Below are 18,105 nucleotides of genomic sequence, written 5' to 3' on the forward strand. Positions count from 1 at the left end.
GGCGCCGCCCCCTCCTGCCCGCCGCGGGACCCAGGCCGCGACGCCCGCCCGCCCGCCCGCCCCCGCTTCCCGTCTGGGCGCAGGCGCGGGAGGAGCTGAGGCGCGAGGCGGGAGGGGAGTGGACGCTGCTGGCAAGGATGGTGCTGGAGAGCGTGGCCCGCATCGTGAAGGTGCAGCTCCCGGCGTATCTAAAGCGGCTCCCTGTGCCCGAGAGCATTACCGGGTTCGCCCGGCTCACAGGTAACCCCCGCCTCCAGCGAGTCCCCATCCTTGCAAGTTTCCCCAGGTGGGAGCCGGGGGTGGTCTTCACATCCCCCGGGCCGAGGGGCGGGGCGGGGCTGGGCGAGCGGCGCGTTACCCCGTGACCCCGCGCGCGGAGGGCGGGGGCGCGCGCAGGCGCAGATGCAGGCGCAGGCGCAGGCGCCGCGGGGCGCGCGGGAGTCCACCTCAGGTCCTCGCGTTAGCGGCTCTTCCGTGTCTTTCCGTGACGGAGGACGGGGTGCGGGCCGCGACTTCTCATCACACTGGCTCGCCGCAGAGTGCTTGTTTATGTTAGAGTAGGATAAGTCATCGGTATCGGAGGGCTGTGAATCAGACGTCCCGAGCTCTCGGCGGGGTTTGACCCATCGCGTGTGAGTGTGTGTGTGTGTGTGTGTGTGGGAGAGAAACGCAGACACACACGCCGTAGTGAGCTGTCTTGGCAGTCTTGTTCGGTGACCACATCGGAGAGTGACCTCCGTTCCCGTAGGGAAGACTTGCGCTGCCCCGGAGGCATTTGAGGTCAACTCCCTGACTGTGGGCCTAGCGGTGGTTAAGGTAACTTGAGGAAACAGGAGTTCTCCAGAGAGCGTTCGGGGGCTAGCTAGGACGATTTAATGAACATATGTGACATTCTGTATTTAACAGCCCTCCTTTACAAAAACAAAAAACAAAAAACACACACACACAAAACAAAACAAACCCACAAAGAACCCACAACTCAGGATTTCATATCTAAAGGACGAAAATTTTCTTTTCGTTAAATGTGGTCAACACTTGGAAGATGATGTTGGGTTTTGAGTGTTATAGTGTGAGTGGGATATTTGTTTTGTTTTGTTTTGTTTTGTTTTGAGTGGGGTATTTGTAAACCAGATTGAGACTGATTAGGATGGCGAGGGGGGGGGGGACCATATCGATTCGGCAAACTTTGAACTCCTCTGTCCTGAATGTCAGGGAATGAAGTATGAATTTAAGATAATTTTGAGATAAATAGGGTTGCTTAGCCTGGAGCAGTGTGGAGTTCTATGGTAGCTGACACAAAACACAGCTTTTGGAAGGCTTACTGGTGGAAGAAGAAGAAATTTTATTTTCTGTAGACCAAAAGACAGAACTAGGACCAAATTAGTGAAGATTATTTAGAGATGGATTTCAGCTCCAACACACACCTCCATTCTGTTTGGTGGTTTTGCTTTTTTAAGAGTATATATATATATATACACACACACACACATATATATATGTGTGTGTGTGTGTATATATATATTTTAGAGGCAGAGTCAGGTAGTAGATTTCACTGAGATGAACTAGATGACATTCCAAATCTAGAGATTCTTTGAATTATGGCTTGGTAGGAAGCATGTCATTGAATAGAAAGCATGGTAACTGAATAATTGACATTAAAAGAAACATGTAAACAGAAGCAGCATAAAAGTAACATAAAATGAAAAATGTTTCAAGTTAAGTATTTATAAACATCAAAATCCTCTTTTGATCCTATTATTCTAATAGATATTCTGCAGTTAAATAAAAATGTGATGCTTTTTTCCTCTTTATCATTGCTTTTGCTTTAGTGCTTTACATATTTTAATGTGTTCCTCATCTTTTTTCTAACAACTGTATAATCCTATTTTAGATTAACATCATTGTAGGCCTAACCATTCCCCTGCAGTTGGAAATTTGCAATGTTTGCGTATATATGTATTTTATTCACACTGTTCAGTGGTAAGTAGCCTTGAACCAATTGTTAGGAGATTTTTTCCTCCTTTGAATTACGCACTTGAATGTATTCACCAAAACGATACCACCTGGCAATAGGAGCTCGAAAGAATGTGATCATTTTGTGACATTTGTTCCCATTTGCCAACTTATATTAATACTTTGCCCAAATTAACTGACAAGTTTTTAAAGTCAAGAAAGAAGGAAGTCCTCTTAACTCCCACCCCAGCCCAGTGAAACCTGAATTATGCATTGATTCTAATGGTGGCTGGTTTTATGTTAATTTCAGTTTTCTGTAAATAAGAGTGTAGTTGGAACAGATAGAAGGTATGTCTATGATTTTGTGACTAGATTTTTAGAAGCTTTTTTTCTTGATTTCTACTGTCAACAAGTATTTAATTCCCATCAAAGACATTAAGGAAACTCAATCTAAACCTTTTCTCCCTTAAATCAATAATATATAGTAACTTCCTCTTCAAAGCTGTTAAATATTTAAACTGAGGACTGATTCTCAGAACTAGTGACGACTCTGATAAATGTCTTAAAAACATATATTTAAGTTCCATTAGGTGTGTCTACACTCTATTTCTCATTGTATTGTTTATTTGCTAGGAAGTATTAGCATGTTTGTAATAACTGCTGTATGAAAAATGGACAATGACAATATAACAGTTGAAGAATCTGTTTTGGAGCACTGTGGAAGAAAATTTCTACCAACCAATTTCCACTCTGAGTCTTCCCTTCAGAGTAGATTGTAATAGATAATTACATTTACTTCTAGAATCCATACTTAGACACTTGTTGAAACAAAAACCTGGAAGATAACTTTTCAGCAATTGTTTAAAATGTCTAGGACACCAAAAGTGTTTTCATTTTTTATTTGTGAAAATTAGAACAGTTATAGCTTACATTATTATTGCCTGTTTTTTTTCTTCCCTATTTAGATCTAGCGGTTTTTTGTAAAGTAATTGGCCCTCTCATGATGACTCTGCATTCTTAGTAAACACTTGGAGATCCTTAATCACTTTACAGTATTTACAGACAGTCCTTATCTATTAGAAACAACTTATCTATTTTTGTTTAGGTCACATGTTTAACAGTGAGTCTTTTAAGATAAATTTGTGTGATTCCACACTTTTGAAGTATAGTCTATTCCAATAATTTGATCTTTAACAAAGCTTTCCCTGTTGTGTAAACTTTTAAAATAGAACAACAAAATCTTCCTATTCAAAAGTCAGAAACAGTTTACTTGTAGTTTTAAAAGCTTGCTATGGAACTTTAAATATAATAGCTCTTCCTCCTTGACCCTGGTTGCTTCTTTGAAACATAAGGGTTTTGCTCCTAAAGATAAAGCAGTGAATCCGAAGGTGATCAGTATTTTTTCCAGAGTAACACAGACGCATCAGAGCTGACAGGATTAAAGGCATTAGCTCTGTTTATCCAGAAAGGGCCAATTCTGAATGAAGAATTTAGAAGTGGAACAGGGTTGAAAACCTATATCCATAAGAAAACTTCTGCAAGCATGTTCATACCTGCTTTATTTATAATAGCCCCAAAGTGGAAGCAACCAAAATATCTACCAACAGGAGAGTGGATATTCATTGTGAAATATGGGTTGGCAATAAAAAGAGATAAATTACTGATCCACAGATGAATCTCCAAAACTTTATGTTGAGTGAAAAAGCTTTGGTTATAAATATCAGTGGTGGGAGAATAGACTAGAAAGGGACAGGAGAATACTTTCTTGGGTGATGGGAGTATTTTGCATGTTTTTACATTTTCACTTGAGGCTACTGGCATATATTTAATTGTCACAACTCAGAGCTAAACACTTAAGTTCTGTTTATTTTATTGTATGTAAAATGTACCAGAATTTTTTTTTTAAAGAAATGGAACAAAAGGTGAGTTTTCTTAGTAGGGATGTATAAGAAATTAAGTTCAAACCCAGAAAGTTGCATTTATTAATATGTAAATAATAGAGACTATTTCTTTTTTTTTTAAAGAGACTATTTCTAAAAGATCAAAGAATTTTATTTTAAACTGTTTTTGTGAATTTGATGAAATAATTACATAGTTCCTATAAGTTATAAAAGTTTTTTCCCTCTTCCTAGTTAAACCAACCATATATAAAAGTCAGTGTAATTAAAGAATTAAAGATTATACTAGCCTTTGTGGAGAACAGTTTAAGTGGTAATAGCAAAACCATCCATTGGAAATATTTTACTTTCTCTTTTTACAATTCAGAAATAGAAATCATTTCTGTATCTTACCTGGAAATGATACACAAGAAAATATGTTATTACCAGGAACCAAGTTCCCAATATTATTTTTATGGTATCATTATATGCCATCTTTTGAGAAGGCAAAAAAGACTACCCTAGTTTCTTAGGATAGAACTCCTCTTTGAGATCCATGTGTGTCTATATGTACTTTTTACAAATGTCTTTATCATAAGTCTTTGTTTATATATCTTGGTCAGGAGTAAGTAAGGCAAAAAAGACTACCCTAGTTTCTTTTTTAAAATTTTTATTTATTTATTTAAATTTATTTATGATAGTTACACACACAGAGAGAGAGAGGCAGAGACATAGGCAGAGGGAGAAGCAGGCTCCATGCACCGGGAGCCCGACGTGGGATTCGATCCCGGGTCTCCAGGATCGCGCCCTGGGCCAAAGGCAGGCACCAAACCGCTGCGCCACCCAGGGATCCCGACTACCCTAGTTTCTTAGGATAGAACTCCTCTTTGAGATCCATGTGTGTCTATATGTACTTTTTACAAATGTCTTTATCATAGTCTTTGTTTATATATCTTGTTCAGGAGTAAGTGTGATAGGTAGCTATTTGAATCTGCCCTGTCTTAAGCTGAATTCTGTTTCTCTGAGGAGATACTTTTAATAATGTCTGAACTTTGGAAAAATTTATGTTAAAATTGCTTGCTACTCAGGTTGTTTTGAAATGTTCTTTCTATGTAGATTTTGTTTCTCTGGTGGTACTGGTTCTTTCACTCTAACTTCTTAGTCTGTTTATCTTAACAGTGGGAAGTAGAATATTACAAAACACATTTAGAACCCTGCATGGTATTTTAGTATAAATGTGGTCTGATTTTTTATTTTAACGTAGAAAACTTAGGTGTTTTTAAAAAAAATGGAAGTAGGAACACTTCACTGATGGAGGAAGAAGGTCTTTCTGAAGTGAAAAATTTGAAATAAAGGAAAAATTTAAGGAAATTCAAGCCTTTTACATTCAAATGAATAAGCAAAATGCTGCCTAACTAACTGGGTGCCTTTTTATTGAGGTCAGCCAGTTCCCTGTACTTGACTTAATTACAGCCCAAAATACCTACATCTGCCCCCCCCCCCCCCAAACCTTGATCTCTCACACTGTTATCTTCTACTCCTGGCTTGTCTACTTCATAATTTTTCATAGATGCATCTTCCTGCCCTAAATGAAACAAAGCTGTCCCTGAGGAAGGCACTTCCCCTGCCGGTAGCTCTCTCAGTGATCTCTTTTCTCTTTTTCCTTGTCTTTCTGGGATGAGGGAGCAGGGGGAGTTGGCATCTTTTAGGATCGCAGAGCAGCCTCTACACTGGTCTATTTCACTCTGTCTTAAAGAAAGTTGTGACTTGTGAAATCCAGCAGTATCTCTAATTTTTTTGCTGGTAAATGTTGGCCTTTAGTTTCTCCCTTACACTCTTTAAGGATGTCAACGCCTCATATTTTTCCTTTCTTCTACAACACAACACTGGTCTTTTCCTGCTTAAAACTGCTCTTCTTACGTTCTGTTTTGGTTTGTTTTTAGATTACAGACCAGTATCTCCATCCATCCAGATAATAAAACCAGAAATCTGGGAATCATGAAGGAGCCTCACTTCCACCATTTACCTGATACTCCATACTTGATCACTCACCCAATCCTGTTGATCTTACTACCTAAGTTAGTGGTTCTTAAGTTTTAAAGCAATGAAGATTTGTCACTTTGTTCCCAGTGAAAGCATCAGACTATCTCCTCTAGGGATGCCTGGGTGGCTCAGCAGTTGAGCATCTGCCTTTGGCTCAGGGCATGATCCTGGAGTCCCGGGATCAAGTCCCACATCAGGCTCCCCACATGGAGCCTGCTTCTCCCTCTGCCTGTGTCTCTACCTCTCTCTCTTTAGACTATCTTCTCTTCAGGCAGTTTTAGGGGATACATTTGTCCTCTTTAATGGCCGCTGCCTTAGTTTAAGTTTCCATTATTTTGTGGGGGCGGAGGGGGGATTATTTCAGTGGATTTCTAACCGATTGTCTTGCATCTTGTCCTCCCAACTAGTGGCCCTCTCTGCTCTTCCCTCTGTCTCTCTACCAGTCCATCTTCCATCTGATACTATAATTCCATCTGATTTCATAAATGAAGTTTTCCATTTATATTAGTATTCAGATATATCAATAGTTCCCTTTTATGTACCAAATAGATTTTACTTACTTGTTAATTTTTATCATCTGGGACCTGACCACCTCTACAATTCCTCTCCTATTTCATCATTCCAACAGTATTGTGGTGCTTACTTCCTTAAACTTTTCATGCACCTCATATCTCTGTGCTTTTGCCTATCCTGTTTCTTCTGTGTGAAATGTAGTCCCTCCTCCCATAAGCCTGTGGACTCCTATACTCTTACTCATCTTTCAGAAACCTGGTTAGGTGCCAGATTCTCTAGTCTGCTCATCCCTGCGGAGTTAATCATGTCTTTTTCTGTATTGCTTATTTATAATTACACATATTATACAGTACTGTAATCCTTTTTTATAGAACTGTATTCCATACTAGATGAAAAGCTTCTTTGGAGTGGGACTGTGTCTTGTAATTTTTGTATCTTCACCTGTCATATCACCTAATCTGTCTGTGGGGTTTTATATTTCCTGAGGGTGCTTAAAGTTTTTTTCTTAGTTTAAACAGAATTCTTTTTTTTTTAATTTATTTTTTATTGGTGTTCAATTTACCAACATACAGAATAACACACAGTGATCATCCCGTCAAGTACCCCCCTCAGTGCCCATCACCCATTCACCCCCACCACCCGCCCTCCTCCCCTTCCACCCCCGCCCTCCTCCCCTTCCACTCCTCCCAGAGTTAGGAGTCTTTATGTTCTGTCTCTCTTTCTGATATTTCCCACACATTTCTTCTCCCTTCCCTTATATTCCCTTTCACTATTATTTATATTCCCCAAATGAATGAGAACATATGTTTGTCCTTCTCCGATTGACTTCACTCAGCATAATACCCTCCAGTTCCATCCACGTCGAAGCAAATGGTGGGTATTTGTCGTTTCTAATGGCTGAGTAATATTCCATTGTATACATAAACCACATCTTCTTTATCCATTCATCTTTCGATGGACACCGAGGCTCCTTCCACAGTTTGGCTATTGTGGACATTGCTGCTATAAACATCAGAGTGCAGGTGTCCCAGCGTTTCATTGCATCTGAATCTTTGGGGTAAATCCCCAACAGTGCAATTGCTGGGTCATAGGGCAGGTCTATTTTTAACTCTTTGAGGAACCTCCACACAGTTTTCCAGAGTGGCTGCACCAGTTCACATTCCCACCAACAGTGTAAGAGGGTTCCCTTTTCTCCGCATCCTCTCCAACATTTGTGGTTTCCTGCCTTGTTAATTCTCCCCATTCTCACTGGTGTGAGGTGGTATCTCATTGTGGTTTTGATTGTATTTCCCTGATGGCAAGTGATGCAGAGCATTTTCTCCTGTGCGTGTTGGCCATGTCTATGTCTTCCTCTGTGAGATTTCTCTTCATGTCTTTTGCCCATTTCATGATTGGATTGTTTGTTTCTTTGGTGTTGAGTTTAATAAGTTCTTTATAGATCTTGGAAATTAGCTGTAGGTTGTCTTTTAGTTTTGTTGACTGTATCCTTTGCTGTGCAAAAGCTTCTTATCTTGATGAAGTCCCAATAGTTCATTTTTGCTTTTGTTTCTTTTGCCTTCATGGATGTATCTTGCAAGAAGTTACTGTGGGCAAGTTCAAAAAGGGTGTTGCCTGTGTTCTCCTCTAGGATTTTGATGGACTCTTGTCTCACATTTAGATCTTTCATCCATTTTGAGTTTATCTTTGTGTATGGTGAAAGAGAGTGGTCTAGTTTCATTCTTCTGCATGTGGATGTCCAATTTTCCCAGCACCATTTATTGAAGAGACTGTCTTTCTTCCAATGGATAGTCTTTCCTCCTTTATCGAGTATTATTTGACCATTAAGTTCAGGGTCCACTTCTGGGTTCTCTATTCTGTTCCATTGATCTATGTGTCTGTTTTTGTGTCAGTACCACACTGTCTTGATGACCACAGCGTTGTAGTACAACCTGAAATCTGGCATTGTGATGCCCCCAGATATGGTTTTCTTTTTTAAAATTCCCCTGGCTATTTGGGGTCTTTTCTGCTTCCACACAAATCTTAAAATAATTTGTTCTAACTCTCTGAAGAAAGTTCATGGTATTTTGATAGGGATTGCATTAAACGTGTAAATTGCCCTGGGTAACATTGACATTTTCACAATATTAATTCTGCCAATCCATGAGCATGGAATATTTTTCCATCTCTTTGTGTCTTCCTCAATTTCTTTCAGAAGTGTTCTATAGTTTTTAGGGTATAGATCCTTTACCTCTTTGGTTAGGTTTATTCCTAGGTATCTTATGATTTTGGGTGCATTTAAACAGAATTCTTACCTGTTAACTTACACTGTTATCATTTGTAAGCCTTGAACAAAGGCAAATATATGCATATCTAACAGGAGTCACTTTAAATATCAGTTTAATGAGTACAGACTCACTTCAGTTAAAATTCATTGAAGTCTTGGTTTGTGTCAGTCTCTGTTAGAGGATAGTGGGTGAGGAGACAGATATTTACATAACTAGTTTTGGGGCAGAATGCATTAGTAGCTTCCTTTCCCAGTGCTCAATAGTTTTTACAGAGTGGTTTCCAACTTCATTCATTCATTCCTCCCAGCAGTTATATGAAGTTGGAAGTTTCTTTACATGTACTCTTCCTTGTGCTTCGAAAGTTCTTTTCTTTTCTCAAGTCTTTTGGAGCCCTTAGCTTTTCTTTCTTTTAGATCTTGGCTTAAAGATATTTTTTTCCTTCCTGTCTCCCTTTCTTAAAGTTGCAGTCAGCCTACTGCTTTGCCTCTAGGATAGTCTTTATTTTCTTATATCATCTTGTTTGTTTTCTTCATAGCTCTTATTATAGTCTAAAATATTCATGCTTATTTGTTTACTTGTTTGTGGTTATCTTCTCTAAAATATATACCCTACCTATGAGAACAGGGACCTTCCTTGTCCATCAGCCTGGATCCCCAGCACCTAGTACAATATTTAGGATGTTGTGAGTATTTATGAGTAAATGATGTTGTTCCTGTTGTACAGACCAAAGAAACCTGATTCTGAGTATATGAGAATCTGGATTTATACAACAGCTAAACTATGAATTAGTTATGTATTGAAATCCTGCTCTTGTGCCAGGCACTGTACTGAGTACTGGGTACATAGAGACAAATAAGAAAGCTGCTACACTTGCGTTACCACATTGTCTCGACATCATGGGTTATTATATAGTAAAAAATTAAAACCAGATGGTTTAAGAATAGCAAAGAGATCAGTTTTCTTAATTCAGTAACATCTATTAAGTACTTAAATTGGTGAGAGAACTCAGAAAGGGGCTTATAAAAAGAGCAAACTTTTTAGAATGGTGGAAATACCCTGTATCTTGCTTTAGGTGGTGTTTATAAGTCTATATAGTTCAAAAACTCATCAAATTTAACACTTACCTCAAAGCTCAACAGGCTGAACTGTAATTATGACTCAATATAGAATAAAATAAATTGAACCAAGCAGTATTTGAGAATACAGTGGTGACCAAGACAAATAAGACCTTTGCTTTTATAGATCCTAGATTGTGATTGTGGGGACAAAATGGATGGATGTAGCCATTAAAATTCATGTTTCCAAATGTCCCTGATAATAAAGTGAAAGGACTGTGTATACAACATGGTCTTAGTTTTGGTATAGAGCAAAAAAAAAAAAAAAAAAAAAAGTAAAAAAAAGTAAAATGTTACCAACTCTTGACTGATAAGATTAAAAGTTATTTTTTTATACTTTTCTAAATTTTGTAAAAAAATTCTATTTTTGATAATCCTAAGCATTAAAAAATATATACTGCACAAAACATACATTATACCTAACAATTAGGAGATAATAGTTTTCCCTTCATAGTACCTAAAGTATCTGTAATAGCTCAGCATATATCATACAGGTTCATAGGAGATAGCTGTTCTTAAAATTTTTTGTAAATTTGTTTGATTTTTCTGTATTCCATACTTGTTCATTAAAAATCAACCTTAATAAATATATTTAAAGTGATTTAATTAAGCTTCATACGCTGTATTATTTTTTTATAAAGCTTTTCTATACTTAAATTGAAGTTTATCACTTTCAAAAAGTAAATTGCACTCAGACTGTTGTATCAATTATTACTTTGTTATAGGAGATAATAGTATTTTTTATGACCATATTACCACAGAGTAATGTTTTATCAAGGAATTATGTCAAATGAACATTTTCTGAGGTAGATTTTTTAAAGTATTAATGCCTTTTATTCCCTGAGATTTGTGGGCTCAGACAGGAAATGTTAAACCTAGGAATCATTGAACTTAGGAATCTAAGTGAAGTTTTTCAACTTTAAATTCCTATTTACTTTTTGACTTGGACTCATTTAACCTTTCATGATTTTTAAACTTTGTAATATAGAATAATACTTAAAGTTACTCTACATTTAATAAATATTTATTGAATAACTACTACAAAATATTTTACTAGGTGTTGGGGTCAATAGCAATGTCAGACATTCATTGCCTGATCTAGAAGATAAGTGTAAATCAATAGTCATAGTACTCTGTGGTGATTGAGAAAGGGACTGACGTTTATGCTCGGCATTCGTTTATTTAAGTCATTCATAAAACACCTTGGAGGTATCTACTTTGCTCTAGGGAGAGTGATATGTAACTCCTTTTCTTATAGGCTTATGAGTCAAATTTATAAGCAGATGACAGTAGAGTGATAAACGAGGAAAAAGGGCTTGGAAGTAAAAGTGATCGATTTTGCTTTGTTATATCAAGGAAGGATTTTGGAGAAAGCAATATTTGACCCTAATCTTAAAGGGTGTACACAAATTAATCCAATAGACTAGAGGTAGAAAGACAGAAGGAATACCTTTGCAAAGAACACTGGAAGGCAGCTAGTAGGTGGTAGCTTTGGGTGCCTTCAGGTACGTTAAGAGATGGGTGCTGAAGCTGTCAAAGCAGCTATGCCATACTACAGAGATGTTATTGAAATAATGGTCTGTAGCAGTGCCACCCAAAAAACATGATGGAAGTGTTCTCTGGGCTGTCAGATATGGTAGCCACTAGTCATATGTCGCTGTTGAGCTGGTGATATGTGACTAGTTTGTCTTGGAAATTCAATTTTGAATTTTATAAGTAAATAGCTGTATATGTGTATTAATCATGTTTTTTATTTTCTATATTTTATGGTGCTTTGACACTTTGGGGCCAAGAAGAATCTGCACCTTCCCAGGAGTAGCTAATTCCTAGAGATAGTAAACAACTTGCCTGTGAACTCACTTTTCATATGCAAACCAACCATCACCTTTATGTTACTCTCACATACCATGCCTGTATTCCTCCTGCCCTAATCACCGGGGTTAAGTACTAGACAACTGCAGACTATCCCTATAGCCCAGAGCCCACAGAAATTATTCCTTTGCCTTTTTGATGGAAACCACAGTAAAGATTTGTGCTGGTGCTTTCCTCTTCCCTTCCTCCTGACCAAAGCTGGTACTTCCCTCCGTGGTCCTGTGTAGCATGGTGTACCCCCTCTTGGGAATTACAAACAATAAACTTTACTTTCAACTCAGTTGTCTCATCTGTCATCTTACCATACTTGTTTAAAACAAAATCCGAGGTACAAATCAAAGCAGTGTGGCTAGTGGCTCCTATATTGGACAACTGATCCATAGGCAGACCCCCTTCTCCTGGAGAAACAGTTCATTTCCAGAACTTTAGTTCATTAAAAGAATCTATATGAAGTATCTCCACTTCGATTATGAGAATAGAACAGCCAACATGACAAAGTCCTTGTCCTTACAGAGCTTCATTCTGGCAACTAACATTGTCATATTCCCAAAGATTTCAACTATATACTGTTATCAAGTTAAGTTTGCAAGGAGTTGCTACCAACCTCCCTAATCTAGTAATAAATGTTATCATTTATTATGTATCTTCTCTGTGCTAGGCACTCTTGCAGGTTCTATACATAGAGTATATAAATAGGTTGTTTCATTTAGAGCTAATAACAAACCTTTGGCTTGGTGTTGTATCAAAAATAGTTTCATTTTGGGGGATCCCTGGGTGGCTCAGAGGTTTAGTGCCTGCCTGACGCCCAGGGCGTGGTCCTGGGGTCCCAGGATCGAGTCCCGCATCGGGCTTCCTGCATTTTGGAAGAGTTTGTATTAAGCCAGTCTTTTAATACTTGCATGGTAGAACAATGATCTCTGGGAAGTAGTTTTACCAAGAAGAGAGCAGATAAAATTTTAAATACGGGGATGCCTGTGTGGTTCAGTGATTGCCTTCAGCTCGGGGCGTGATCCTGGAGACCTGGGATCAAGCCCCACATCGGGCTCCCTGCATGGAGCCTGCTTCTCCCTCTGCCTGTGTCTCTGCCTCTCTCTCTCTCTCTCTCTCTCTGTCTCTTATGAATAAATAAAATCTTTAAAAAATAAAAATAGGGCAGCCCGGGTGGCTCAGCAGTTGAGTGCCACCTTCAGCCCAGGGCGTGATCCTGGAGACCCAGGATCGAGTCCTGCATAGGGCTCCCTGCATGGAACCTGCTGCTCCCTCTGCCTGTGTCTCTACCTCTCTTTCTCTGTGTGTGTGTCTCTCATAAACAAATAAATAAAATCTTTAAAAAAAATATCATACAACAGAATATCAAAAAATGAATATTTTACCATTGATGTAGGATTCCAGATAAAACATGTCTTCAATGCTTTAATTTACATTCTTGTAAGACATAGTGATTCCGAAAGAAATGTTGTCTGAACAGACTGAAATTTTCATACACTGAAAATTCTCATTATTACATACATCTTATTCCCTAAGTGTTCATTAAATGCCTTCGGGAATACTAAATACTGCCTCAGGGGGGTTAGGGAATATAAATAAATAAATAAAATGGTCCCTATGTCTATGAAGACAAATACATAAGGAAACCAAGATAAACATTTCAGCATGCAGTCAGTAAATTCTGGCTAGTGCTGTGACTCTGTGGGGCTCTGTAGAGAATCCTTTCTGTTATCTGTTATCTGTTATCTGAATCCTTAATGTTATCATTTGACAATCTTCACTGAGTACTTAACTGATATCTTGCTAAGCACTATGTAGAAATAGCATAGTCAAGAAAAAGAAAAACTAAAGATTATGTGCCAAGGCATGCTAATGAATGTTAACAATGGACTATGCTAAGAGTACAACTGTACTTTAACTCTTTTAAGCTGTGTTATTTATTTTTTTAAAGATTTATTTATTTATTCATGAGAGACACAGACTGAGAGAGAGAGGCAGAGACATAGGCAGAGGGAGAAGCAGGCTCCTCACAGGTAGCCTGATGTGGGACTCGATACCAGATCCCAGGATCACGACCTGAGCCAAAGGCAGATGCTCCACCACGGAGCCACCCTGGCATCCCCTGTTGTATGATTTTAGACATGGCGGAAATGCTTTCTAAACCTATAAAATATGTCACACATTGAACTTTGTAATGGTGATCATTACTCTTGAAATAAGAACGAAGTTCAATATACTTAGTGTGAGGATAGTAAAATAGGATATTTGACACAGGATCTATTTCTCAAAGTTTTGTGTTCCAGTTTTACAAGTCTTAAGTTAGCCCACAAATAAAACAAAGTGGTCTCAGATATAGGTAGCTTGATTGTGTTATTTATTCATAGTGTTATGTTATAGATAAGTTAGGTAAGAGATTAACATGAGAAGTAAAGAACAAGTGAAGGATAAACCCAAGGACGACATGTGCTGTTTGAGCTCTATTAAGAGAGTACTGTTAAATCTGTACATGTTCAGTTTCAGAATGGCTTCGGTTACTGCCTTTCCTCGGTGTACTTGCACTACTTGGCTACCTTGCAATTCGTCCATTCCTCCCGAAGAAAAAACAACAGAAGGATAGCTTGATTAATCTTAAAATACAAAAGGAAAATCCCAAAGTGGTGAATGAAATAAACATTGAAGATTTGTGTCTCACTAAAGCAGCTTACTGTAGGTGTTGGCGTTCTAAGACGGTAAGATATATGCTTGCACGTATTCTAAAATTGTGCAGTTAAAGTTGTTCTTAAGTCCCAGTTTTGAGGTTCTTTGAGATGAATGATTTTTCCGCAGTATTCAGTACTGAAAATTTATATTCCTAAGTTAAAGTTTGCATTTTATGTTGGATACTTACCTACATGAGAAAAGTTACAGCAGTGCAAGGAAAGATAGAAATCTTATGCTTCAAAGCTGATGTCCGCCACTTATAGTGTGACTTTGGTTAGGCAGGTTTCTTAATCTTTAATCTCTGATGTTCAGGGTTTTTTTTTTTTTTAATAATATGTCAATATCATACACATTTTTTAGGATGTAGTGAGATGTATGTACAGTACCTTATATACAGATGAGCTAATAAATGGCAGCTATAATTATGGGTGTTTTTTAATGTGGGAATAAGTATGGAGTGATAAGTATTATAAGTAGCTGGTGAGATTTGTTTTCTAGTAGTATGATCATAGGTTATTTGAAGTTTTAATATAGTAACATTCATCACAACTTTTTTTTGTAATAAAGTTTTGGAAATCTAAGTGTCTGATAATGGGAATGATTATGGTATAATATAAATTATGGGATGTTAGGAAGCTATTACAAATCATGTTTTTAAGACTATTTTAATGACATGAGAGCATGATGTAGTTATTAAGAAAAGCACAGTACAGTTTGATCCCAATTTTGTTTTTAAAAAAGGAATACACTTAGTAAAATGCATAGGAAAAAATATCTCAAAATCTGGATTATTGTTATCTATGAGTGAATTTCTAAATATGCATTTTAAATTTTTTCAAAAACTATACAGTATGTGTGAGTTTTATAGTAGGAAAACATGAGATAATATATTTTGGTTCTCCCAAAACTTAATTGCTTACTGTTGACTAGAAGACTTACTGATGACATGAGGTCAGTTAACAACTATTTTGTATGTTAGATGTGTTACATACATTATTCTTACAATGAAGTAAGCTACAGAAAAAATTGTTAGTAAGAAAACCATAAAGAAGAGAAAATTCATTTACAGTACTGTATTGTGTTTATTGAAAAAAATCCACAGTTAAATGGTTCCATACAGTTCAAACCTGTTGTTCAAGGTTCAACAGTACATTCTTTTCAAATTTAAATAAGTGAAGAGAGGAGTTCTAATTTGGAGCTCTACAGAGAACAAGAGCTTATTTTGATCGCCCTTTAAACCTGTTTTATTGACTCTTGGAATAATCAAAAATAATCCAAAAAATCTATATCAAATAATAAATTAACTATTTAAAATTATTAAACTTGCTGTGATATTGGAGTGTAGTTAGGTTAGATGTAGAATATACATTACTCAGGAAAGCTATCTGATCATTTTTTCTTCAAAGTTATGTACTTCCTTGTAAGAGCATTTCACAAATATTCCTACTTACTGAATCATTTTTAAAATAACACTTGTAATTCTTTTTCCTTTCTAGTTTCCTGCCTGTGATGGTTCACATAATAAACACAATGAATTGACAGGAGATAATGTGGGCCCACTAATACTGAAGAAGAAAGAAGTATAATAGTAATGAATTAGGATTGAACTAAGTTGTGTGCTGTAAAATTCTATAACAATATTTTTTCATTTTTTAAGTATAGATCTTTTAAATGGTAGTCTTAATTATTGCTACTGGTTGAGTAATTATTTCTGCCAATTTATTTTCTTCTACACTACTGTTTATATTTGATACTTTGTGTATTCAAACGGTCATTTATATAGAAATTAAATTGTACAACCCTTTCATTCTTACTTCAAAGACAATGTCTTGGTTTTCATTAACTGAGAAAAATCTGTTTTTGGCAGTGGGTCCAAAGCTCTTCCTTTGAATATCAATATTTTCTATGGAATCTACACTTAAATTTTTTCTCCCTACATTAAACATATTATTTTTCAGTCTTCTGTTCTGATCATTTGAAGTGACTTTTCCTCTTTGGCCTTCCACACACTGTTCTTTTCAGATCAGTAAGAAAAATATTGCTGTCAAGAATTACTTGAGTTTTCAAAGAGATAAATGCTTTGCTTTATAAACATTATGTCTAATTAAAGTGTGAATATCCCAATTTCAGAAAAGACATGAACTGGATATAGAAAGTTCCAAAAAGGAATAGTTATTTACATTATTAAAAAAATGTGTTTACTTTACAAAGGCTTGTTTGTGTCTCTTTAGGTGTGTGTTTTGTACATGTATCATGAACTCTTTGACTCAGTGACAGGGTGGGATGGAATGGCAGGAATACTTATACTAAATTCATAAGCTGCTGCAATTTGAAGGTTAATTAGAAATAAAGTATATCTGAACTCATTAAAATGATAAATGGAAAAAAAATTAAACAAATAAAAAAATAAAATGATAAATGGTTCAGTGATTCAAAATCGTATACATTTTTCTCTTTATAACAGTATAATCCAATAAAACATAAAATAAAGAAAGTTTGCTAAATAAACTTATTGGAGAATCTTTAAAACTTGTGTAATTTTTTAGCCGTGGTCTACTTAGTTTTATTGTATGTTACAGTTCTTATATTAATAGCTGTCCTTAAGTCTGTTTATTAAAGGTACATCCTGTCAGTTTACTGTGTCTTTTTTATATACAAAAAAAAGGTACAGGAGGCAAACATTTAATTCTCCCAATAATAATCAAAGCTAATAGTCACCACATGTACATATGGGACATTGCACTAAGTCCAGTACGTACATTTGTAATTTATTGCATATTATGTCAGTAGGTTCTATTGTGTGATCTTGACTCTCATGACTAACAGGAATTTTAAAGTTCGGGTTAGAAATATAGTTGTGGTTTTGAGAAGTTTTACAAGGTGTATATATAAAATAGTTAATCTCTCCCTGTGTGGAAAGACGTAGAAATATACCACTGCTGTCACTATGGCTCTGGGTGTTCTTTCCTAAAACCTTCTCTTTAACACTCTTAAGGGAAAAAAAAAAAAAAAAAAAAACACTCTTAAGGGGCTTCACTATCAGATGGAGCAATTATTTTTCCATAGTTGATCATAGGGCTTTGGGAAAAATTTTCCTTACCAAAAGTTTGAATATCCATGGTCTGCGGTCATGAAATATTTTCTTTAAAATATTTACTGCCACACAGCAACATGTGTATTCTACTGGTTCCCATACTTAGGTTTCACAGGAGAAGCTAAAATTTCCTAAAGATGTGGAGACTAAAATGAAATTATCACCTTTAAATTTTGTCAACTAAACTATATAAAGATTTGAAAACTATCTCATAAAAGGTAACTTTAATACCCCAAAAGTATAAGGACTGTACTCTCAGAATAGTTTTTGCTCCCCACATTTTCAGTTTTTGAAATATGGTAAAGAGCTGTGTCCAAATATTTTCCTACCTGTGCAGATTTTTCAGAAGCCTAGGGCTGGTAGCAAGCTGTTATTTTAATGACTCCCTTTACGTAAACATTATTAATGGCTGTCACTTCCTCTTGTAAATTCACAGAATTTATCTACTTTAAAAAATGGTTACCTAATAACTGCTTCTGAATTGTTAAAACAGAAGATAACAGCTCTTGAAATACAAGTCTTGGGTTTCTAGAACTTTTAAGAAACAACACTATTACTGTCATGGGATGGCTTTGAGGCCTGCCTCTCCTTACCCAGGGAACTGCTCTTCGCCTTAATCAGCAAATGAGCACCACCATTACATAAGTATCAGGTATTCAAAACTGTTGAGCAGGCTTGAGGTATTA

The 18,105-nt window shown here is 36.7% G+C and overlaps 1 protein-coding gene across 1 annotated transcript; it reads left to right on the top strand.

Annotated features, from left to right (window-relative positions):
* Nucleotides 1-5: 5 nt before the first annotated feature.
* CISD2 (CDGSH iron sulfur domain 2) lies at nucleotides 6-16,854 on the top strand. Its single transcript, XM_025423060.3, has 3 exons — nucleotides 6-240; nucleotides 14,140-14,354; nucleotides 15,822-16,854. The coding sequence occupies exons 1-3, from the start codon at nucleotides 138-140 to the stop codon at nucleotides 15,909-15,911; spliced, it is 408 nt and encodes a 135-aa protein (XP_025278845.1). The 5' UTR covers nucleotides 6-137; the 3' UTR covers nucleotides 15,912-16,854.
* The last annotated feature ends 1,251 nt before the right edge of the window (nucleotides 16,855-18,105 follow it).

The sequence above is a fragment of the Canis lupus genome, chromosome 32, assembly GCF_003254725.2.
Source record: "Canis lupus dingo isolate Sandy chromosome 32, ASM325472v2, whole genome shotgun sequence".
NCBI lineage: Eukaryota > Metazoa > Chordata > Mammalia > Carnivora > Canidae > Canis > Canis lupus.